The sequence below is a fragment of the Sipha flava genome, unplaced genomic scaffold (genome assembly GCF_003268045.1).
Source record: "Sipha flava isolate LNK unplaced genomic scaffold, YSA_version1 64_pilon_pilon, whole genome shotgun sequence".
NCBI classification, from domain to species: domain Eukaryota; kingdom Metazoa; phylum Arthropoda; class Insecta; order Hemiptera; family Aphididae; genus Sipha; species Sipha flava.
In genome coordinates this window covers 512,633-522,762 of record NW_020273604.1, presented here as the reverse complement: position 1 = coordinate 522,762, position 10,130 = coordinate 512,633, and the positions used below count along the sequence as shown (strand labels likewise).

The 10,130-nt window shown below is 37.8% G+C and overlaps 1 protein-coding gene across 1 annotated transcript; it reads right to left on the bottom strand.

Moving 5' to 3' along the window:
- Positions 1 to 2,945: 2,945 nt before the first annotated feature.
- LOC112691599 lies at positions 2,946 to 9,121 on the bottom strand. Its single transcript, XM_025565909.1, has 2 exons — positions 8,824 to 9,121; positions 2,946 to 4,950 (listed from the first exon to the last, which is right to left on the bottom strand). The coding sequence occupies exons 1-2, from the start codon at positions 8,966 to 8,968 to the stop codon at positions 4,691 to 4,693; spliced, it is 405 nt and encodes a 134-aa protein (XP_025421694.1). The 5' UTR covers positions 8,969 to 9,121; the 3' UTR covers positions 2,946 to 4,690.
- Between the last annotated feature and the right edge of the window lie 1,009 nt (positions 9,122 to 10,130).

Below are 10,130 nucleotides of genomic sequence, written 5' to 3'. Positions count from 1 at the left end.
AATAAATAAATAATGCAACCAGGAACAGAAAATGTATTTAATTTATCTAAAAATGTTATATCTAATCGGTTAATTTTTCTTTGGTTTTAACTTTTAAAATACCTTTTTTTTTTTTACCGCAGCAATTGATTAAAACCCGGACCCATGCAGCGATCACTAACAGTGTCGGATCTATGGAGGAAGGAAAGTGAGTATGCTTGCCCCTAGGAGCTGTTGGTACAAGGGCGCTTTAAAGTGTATAAAAAATAAAAATAAATGATCATACACCGTAATTCCACCTACGTAAGGGCGCAGCATTTTTATTAGCATCGGGCGTCAAATTTCCATTTTGCAAATATCATAACCGGACGCGATGGTCTTAAGGATTTGACGGCGTTAAGGATTTGAATTTTACATTACGCATTGTCCAGTGGCAGTTAAACGCTACAACCGTGCCACGTGCATTTTAAATACATACGGGAAGGGAAAACATTTTTTCAAACTCTCAGCAATTGTTATCGTCAACAGTCGCACGGCAAGTAGGGTGAGCATTTCGTGTAATTACTGTCTATCATTTTCCTGTATGGTGATGTTACCACGGACGTACGTACGAGCTTAAGGAATTGCTAATGAACTACGCGAATTGCGTAACACTATTTTGCAGTGGGTTTTATGTTTTTCCCTCGTCGAAAGTTCAAAGCTACGATTTTTTCCTGTATTTCCTATGGTAATATAATACAATAAATTTTATATCAACAACATAATTCACACGTTTACGTAGTTTTTAATTAAATAACAATTCTAATAGTAATAGAGGTTGAAATCAATTGTTCTCGAAACGTACTCATTGATTGGGTATATTCTACATAATAACACGTGTAGCAAAATCGAAGAAAGAAAAAAAATCACCAACAAGCGATTAGTATCTACACGCCTCTCAATCCTTTAAATGGTAAATAAGTATGACGGCAAAAAATGTACGCACACGGCGGCCGGCCAGCAGCGTATTTACGCGTTTAACAATATTACAATACTTCGTTCAACCATGAAGTTGGATTTTGTGGGTATACCGAGTGATTTATTTGACGCAAGTAATCCGGTTAAGTAAAAGTTACAATTGCGTGTGTTGCGTTGAAAAAATCACTCCGTACACGCGCACGCACAATACGAGGTGCGAACAGAGCGAATATTAATTGCGTCGAGTGTTCACAGGTGGGTATACTTCGTTTTGTATATCGTTCAGTCGATGCGCGCGCAAACCGGTTTTCATTAACATACTTGTGCGCTTTTGTTCTGAAATTTAACGTCAAGAGTGTGGAAATGTTTTTTTTTGGCAGTAAAAAATAAAATAAAAGCACGAACAATAGTATACCGTGCGCAGCACCCTTAAATCGTGTTCGAAGAAAATCCCTCGAAGAACGTGTACTCGGTAATATTTCGGTGTACCAAAAGAAAAAAAAAAAAAAGAATTCAAACAATTACAACTCATTCACATAATACTCGAAACATTATAACATAATGCGCGCATTAACAAGTACGCAAGAAGAAAACGAACGAACCATTTTTATTTTCTTTCGCTGCGGTGACAATAATATACAACACCGAAGACGAATACGCCGTACTTCAGAGGCATTGTTGTTCTCGCTTTCGATAACAATTATATTACTATTGTCGCGGTGGCTGTGCATACTGTTGTTACGACTCCACGTCCCTACGTCCGTCATGTGTTACATTAAACGTCATCGGAAACAATTGTTGAATTATCGCGAGCAATTATACGTTCCTATGTCGGTTTCTTCATTGTGCAAACGAATCGGAAACCACGACGGAACCGTCACGTACAGTTCCACAGGATACTAAGACTGAAAATCTATGGGTTGGGCTGAACCGTCGATCGTAATATTGCGTTCATTGTGCCCGTCGTAATGCTCTGTTGCAGTTGTCTCCGGACAACGATCGCCGGTTTGCGGATAACTTTTTTCCTAACCTCGATTCCGGTGCAACAGGCAGCCACGAGCAGGTAGATTTCAATGTCGGACAAAGTTACGACGATGTTCTAAACATCTGTGTAAGAATCCATAATTGTCGATCACGTTAAATATCGTAATTTCGGTGTCGATAAAAAAAATGAACATAAAGAAAATTCGAAAACCACGTGGCTGCATACGGTGGTTACACAGGAGTATGAATCCAGTACCCACGAAACGGAAGTGACGCAAGCAAAACGCAACGGACGCAGAGTTCGGCGTCAAAAACAGAACAATCACGACCTTCGTCTTCGGTTGAAATAGCAGCTTGTCACGTGCCAGAGGGCCGAAGTCAAGCAACTGAAAGTCAGAGTACTCAAACAATGTAATTGATTTCGTTATAACAAAAAATTATTACTGGTGCAAATGAAAAAAAAAAAAAAAAAAGAAGTATTGTTTAATTATATAAGACAACGATTATTATCGTCGTATTGAACGATTATATCGATAAAGAATTTTTACCGAAGAACTTAAACGATAAAATTTTACGGTCAAATATATCGATATTCTTAACTTATCGATACAACGTAGACATCCCTGGGCTCAAGCAGAGTCAGGGAACTGTGGGTCAAGAGACCATTTACTAGGGATGAAACTGAATTAGAAAATACCTTGCAAAAAAAAACAATATGCTCATAAAAGTATACAAGTATATTTATAAATTTATATTAAATTTTAGAATTAGTGATACCACCGATAATAACTTATTTACGATTAATAAATATAATCTTGTTTTATCAGCACAACAAACGTACGGAATAAAATATGATTTACTTAACTTTCTACTAAAACGATATAATTTAAAGTATAAATTATGAATTAAAAAATTTTAAATGTTGAATATACATGGCATTCATTTTTCAAGTAACTCCGATGGGCCAACTGTCCAAAAGTCCAAATCAAGGTCTAAAAAGAAAAAAAAATTTCCATGAGGCCAATTTTGTCAACAAATATTAATTGTGGGTCAGCTGACCCCCTGAACCTCTCTCCCCAAGATCCGTCACTGGGCTCAAGGCTTGTATGTGCGCGATTATCGGATTCGCGGCGAAACGCGTTCATTTCTCGTTAGAAGTAACTTTGACTCGGTCCTGCACATAAAACGGACGGTTGTTGGTGGCTCCGAGTCCGAAAACTAACAAGCGAAATTTTCGTTCATGCTTGGGAATCAATTCATACCTGCATTAAATTAACCCGGGAATCAATTAATACGTCCTCCAAACGAATGCGGGAGTCAGCTAAATTTTTATTAAATAAAATCTTGGGAATCAACTTACCAACACCGGAAGTCTTAAGATGGTGCTACACGATGTCCCGAACAAAAGTTGATTCCCACAATGAAAACGTTGGCTGAACATTGAAACCAATGTTTGCCCCGCGGATCCAGCTACACGTTGTAGCCAAAGTTGCATCCAGTGTCAAGTTTGAATGTTAGTTGCATACTTCTTTCCAGTGTATATATGTGTGTGTGTGAATTTATGCACACTCGAAAAGTTAGTTTAACTTAAAAAAGTGGTAGAAAAAGAAAACGGACGAGATGATCGCAGCTGCTGCCACTATAATTTTACTATCTTGTAGATATCGTGAAACACATTTTCGCATAACAACGGAGGCTATTAGTCGTAACATTGTATTTGAAATATTGGTATACGATTGAAATCGACATTTTTTAAGTCCCGATAACTTATGCGCATTCACATTACACAATTTATTGATATCAATCACATAGTATTTAAATCAAACAAAATAATACTTACCTGTTACTGAGTAAAAGTAAAAAAAAAAAAAACCAAAGACTAGTAAATACTAAAAAAAAAAAAAAAACTTCAAAGTACTTCACGTGGTCACGACTCCAATTAAAGACTGGATACAGGACTATACACATGTCACATGGCGTATACCGAATGCTAGTTGCGACTTGTTTTCAACGTTGGTTTGACTCCTTCGACATGGGTCAAAAATACCGACTTTCAGCGGGAATCGTTCCAACGTCGGGCACTAACATTTGTCACTCGACACACGGATTGACCAACGTTTGAAGGTATTGGGCGCATCGTGTAGTACCGCCTTTAGTCGTCCTCAGTCGAGTGGAAAACGCACGCGCGCTAAAATTAATGAACCATAGGTTTTTTTTTTTTTTTTATCATTACTGTCACCCGACGGCTGAAATGTATTTTGGACATAATTGCCGTACGTTCGGTGCACGTTCCGCGCGCGAGAGGATCGAACACCTACACACACGGTTTTTTTTTTTCATAAATAACAATGGGATAATGGTACAATTAATTCGCGACTTCGGTGGAATCATAACGAATCTGACTACTGACAATGACTCCGACCCGTGCGAAAACTGTTGTCCTGCACCGAGGCGAACAATAACAGTAATATTAATAATAATAATAAATTATTACGAAACCGGTCGACATATCTCCGCGTCCCCGGGGGCAAGCGTTTCACAATACCGTTCGAAGGATATCTACGGAAACGATTTCTAAGGAAGATGAAACCGTGATGAAATCATCACAATATTAATTAATATTTTTTGTTTTTGAACATCGAATCGAACTGTTTTCCAACGCAACGAAACAGGATTAAAGTGTTTAATTTTGATCAGTCCATCAAGATAATCATACAAGACGAACGGAATTTCGTTTTTATATTATCATCGTTCAGACATTCGGTCGTCGTCAATTGTCTCGGTCAGGCGTCCGTTCGTCGGTGACCGCGGCGGTCCCCTGCGCCGACGACTTATTTTGGCTGCCCGCGTCGTTCCAGGACACGTCGTCGCCTACCGGCACCCGGAGCTCCTTGCACGCCTTCATCACGGCCGCCGCTCTTTCCGGGTCCGCCGTCTGTCCCTTGACCATCGGCACGTCCGGTCGGCGTCGTTGGACCGATTGCATCCGCGTCGGCCCTATTTGTTCCCCGCGGATCGAAATACGCATCACTTGGTTCACATTGTCGTACAAAAGATTCAAATCAATAAAACAACTCGAGTCGATAAAAAAAAAAAAAACGCTTATAACTAAAGACCGAATTTAATAGGTATTGCAACTTTTTATTGATACCAGGTAAATCAAGTTTGATCAAATATGTATACGAAGTCTTCCTATTAAGTAATGCAATTCTTGCAATTATTGAAATTTTTGTACACTTCACGTGATATAATAAACAAATTATTATTTCCAGTGGTTTTACAATAAAAATATAACTACGACGTACATTTTTATTTAATTATGTAATTTTAATGTATATTTCATTGCAATTTAAACACATTTATACCGCAATTTCGATAAAGATTCATTGCAATTTTGGCAATTTTTTTAGTACAATTTTAAGATATTTTTAATGCAATTATATCCGGTCTCTACTAATAACTTACGAACCCTACCGAAATCTGATCCAATCTACCTACGCACGTGTGCGAAATTAATTATCAGTAAATTTCAATGCGGAATACGCATGAATTTACGCTTGGATCACTGATTGAAAATTAGAAAACACCTTTGGTTTTCGAAAAAGAAAAATAATTATGCACTTTGAAATGTTCCTTTGTAAACGTACCTCTATTATCTTTACGGTTTTTTCGTGATTCGAATATGTTGCTTTTAGACAAAGGAAACGAACCACCTGTGGATTCTGTACCGAAATATTATACACATAAATCGCTATAGAAAGTCTCTGGGTATACCGACTCCGCGTCGGCCGTGTCCTAATCGTTGTTCACTTCCGTTGTTTAAAAATAATAAGAATAAGTTGGGTTTTCAGAATTATTGTGAAACGTGAGCAGGGGCCGAGTAAATATATTTCGGTGTATTGTTTAAGAACTAACAAAACCTGTAGGGTACATACGTACTACGAACTAATGAGTCAGTCTCCTGACCGGAAACATGAGGTTTTCTTTCGATCAAAACACCGATTTACACCATCCGCGTTGACGTGGCCACTCATAAATACATATACACACCCTCGCACACGTGTATAGCAAATGCACAAATCTTATTCGCATGAAGTGGGCGTACTACAATATCCAAAACGGTTGGAAATCGTGATAATATTGTGTGGCGATTCGCGTTACACAAGCGAATACACGTTGAATGCGGTTTTCGTACGCGATTTTTTTTCCATCTTTTCGCACCTACAAGAAAAATAGTGTAGACCATCGCACGCGGGTAATCCGATCGAGATGAAAATACGCAGGACGGGAGGATCGCAATCGCGATGGGATTTGCGAAACGTGAACGTGCAATCACCGCAGTAGACATGTATATTTATAGTACGTAATCAAAATGAGAATGTTATCGAATCGCGAAACATTATCCCGAGGTCTGGCGATTTGTGCATTTATTTTATTACATCTGCTATATCATATACCTAATGCCCACGTGCGAAGAGGGGGGGGGAAAGAGTTATAATGTGGTTTGATGTTTCCAGTGTCGCTTTAAGAAATGTATACCAACCAAATCGCAATAATATGATACTCGATAAATGTATTTTTGCACATGGGCACATAGTTTCAACAGTGATTTAATACGAAACGCGTGTTTCTGGACCAGACGATCGCTGTTAACCGTCATTAAAATAATTTTAAGAATATTCGCGTGAGAAAAACAGACACACACGGACAACACCCTGATTGAAATTAATTCATGTTGACAGTTAATCAAACATGGTACACACAATAAAACCTAGTTAGTACCGCGAGTGCGAGGTTAATTTATTCACAAATGACGTGCAGTTTCCTTAATGGTATTATCATAATTTATTATTTATTCGCGTGCGTTTACTGTTACCATGATCAAACGATGTTTATAAATCAATGCGATGCATTTTACAAGCCGTCCGATGTTGAATAATTAATAGATTGCATATACATTTAAAGTGTTTATGTTATTTTACAGTCAACAATACTTAATATTCAACAAAGGAAATAACGTTGATAGTTGTAAGTGTTGATCTTTATACCATGTACATCAAACACAATGATGATTGTTTTTAAATTCTTAATTGGATATAAAAAGTTAACCGTCGATAATGATTATTTTATTATTTTGTTTTTAAGAGGTCAAACGAATTAAAAATGAATTGAATTAAACGGTTGTTGAGAATAATTTACGAAATTAAATTTGACGATACGTAAGAACAATAAACGGTTTGATCGAGCATTAATAATAACCGTTTAATTAATAATAACCGTTCAAAAATCGATCGAATATAAACTCTTTTCCATGCAGTAATTAATAGGATTACATTTTAGGTTCAACCAGTTCACAGAATACTGAGATCAACTTATTTTCGTTTTATCCGAATACCAGGAACATGAACGAAATGAAATGGTGCGGTAAATTTGAAAATATAATTTAACTGCAAAGTCGTAGCAAACGTTTTGATTTTGATTGAACACAAGAGCTAATATACGTTTAAAAATCCATTACCCGTACCAAGGGTACGAAATGAAAGTTGAATACAAATAAAGACTTAAGAATTATAAAACAACTGAAATAATGTCGGGTACATTAATTCTGTATTGTACGATCACATTGTATGAAACAGGCACATACAAAGTCGGGAAAAGTAAATTTAACGATACAATTATAAAATTACGTATTTGAAAAAGAGTATTTTATTTCGATAATTTTTATACAATGTAGTAAGTAACCAAGGAATTCATAAAATCAAATCTCAAAATCAATGTCGGTTAATTTATTATTTTTTTGTTTTTTATAAAAATTTCCTCTGTGAAAAAAATGTCTATTAACTGTAATTTGTTCTTTTTTTATTCGGCTGTAGCTTATTTGCGCCCATTTCGCATACAACGTTATCATTATGATTTATAATATAGATTATTTTTTTCTTGGTAAATACTTAAATTAAGTAGATTAGTATAATATACTATTATAGTACTTTAATAATAACTGTCTAAATAATATAGTTTAAATTTTATAATTTTTTCAACATTTTGGGTTTAAAAAAAAATTAGTCAATATGACAACAGCGAGTAACTCGATTATGCCCCCATCACTATGTGCAATAGTTTTAACTTTATAAGGTTAATAAATAGTATGGCTTGTATTCCAGAATAAAATTTGGCAACGTTGCACGTGGTTAACACATTTTCATTAAAAATATTTCGGGCGCAAAGGTTTTCACCGATTTTTTTACAGGTACCAACTAACTACTACCAACTACTACAACGAATTATTGAAATCCAAACGTGCCGTAAACACTTGCGAGTATTATGAACACTTAGTAAACAACAAAAAAATAACCGTTTAGATTGGTCATTCAGTCGAGTATTTCTTATTATTCCGTGGGCAATAAGTTTACCATGGCATCGCGCAGTCCGCCAGCGGACACTTGTTAAGTAAATCACCAAAGTCGTTTAGCGGCAACAAAATATCGTTAGAACATTAGTCTGGTGGTTACACTCAAAAAGTTATCATTGCGTTTTCCAACACTTCCCCTAATGCGGTTATTATCGTCCCCGCGATTTGGGGGGGGGGGGCCGTTTTTCATACGTCGCTCGTCCGACGATCTCGCCGCGTCACTACAAAAAGAACAATATACGTCGAGCCGCGTACACACAACACCTACTACTACGTAATACAATAGACTACGCGCGAGAGAAGAAGTGTAAGACACAATACGACAAGTAGTCACTTTCTACGGTTCGCGTTCGAAACAATCGATGTTTAAAAATATCGAGCGCGGAAATGTTCCGCACAAACCCGTCCGATGGGGGGTCCCGCGACCAACAACAACGTGTTACAATAAAAATCGATTCCGATCGCACGACCACCGCGAAAACAGTTCGCCTTACCGTTCACGGGCACGTTGTTGGAGCCGTACGTTCCGTCGACTTGTCCAGCGCTGCCCGAGCAACACGACAGCGCCGAAGTCACCGCCCGTTTGCCCGCAGCGTAGGCACTGCGCATCTTCGACAGGCACCAAGTGATGATAATCATCCCGATCGGAATTGTCGTTACGATTTTACGACGGGTGTTTCGATAGAGAGAGACATCAACAACCGTTTTCAAACAGTTTTCATCGTCTTAACGACGGTAAACGCACACGCCGAATCGCGTACGAAGGAAATATAAACACGCATGACGATCGTATGTGTACATTTTCTGAATTTTAATTTCGTTCCCCCCCCCCCCCCCCCCGGGTTATATGCGGTATTTTCATTTGTGTTCGGTCACGGTCAGCAACGAGCACACGAGCGCGGACGTAGAAACGGAGGATGCGAAGGAGGTCGTTGTGTATGGAGATTTCAACAGTCGCACAACACGCAATAGTGGTCAAAACGGATGATAGACCGTCGGAGAGAGAGAGAGAGAGAGAGGGGAAGAAGGGAAAATAGCATAAGGCTCGGCAATAATTTTTTTGTACGCGTGTTTTTTTTTTTTTTTTTTTTTGCGGTCTCGGGAGGGGGGAATTATTCGAATATAGATCGTTTTCTCACCACATCACTGGCGTACGAAATGTGTCGGAGAACGCTTTAACCCAAAATAACAGCGTAGGCGGAAAATTTAAAATAGTTATTATAACATACCGTCGTGCCGTGCACGTCTTGATTTCGGAAGAGACGGGCGGCAAATCATCGCCTGACGACGAAAAACGCTGAGAAGAAATATTTTTACACCGCACTGTAACGGAGAGTGCCAGCTCGCCGACATTGGCCGTGATACAACAACACCGAATTTACGATGGTCACCAACGGTTTTCAACTTGCATTGTTTTCTTTTTCTTTCTCCCGTAGGTCATACGGAAGTCGACGCGTTTACCGATACGGGATCGGATACTACAACAGTAAAACAGATACACTAGATTCCATTTTTAATGCATTGTACCGATTATTACTCGTTGTTACGATAAACGATTATCATTCGAAGCTGTCAATTACCGAAAAGCTGATGCATAATTCTTAGTTCTTACCTCCACAGTATTCTGAGAGTTGAACGACCCCAGATAAAACTGTTTGTATTTATTCTTATGAATATTTTCAAACAATCTATTCAACAGTCTTCGTTCGTCTAAAACTGTTTCCTCATAAATTAACATGTTATGTTAAATACATTTACAATGCATTTGTAATAAAGTAAAATATTGAATAGTTGTTGTTAA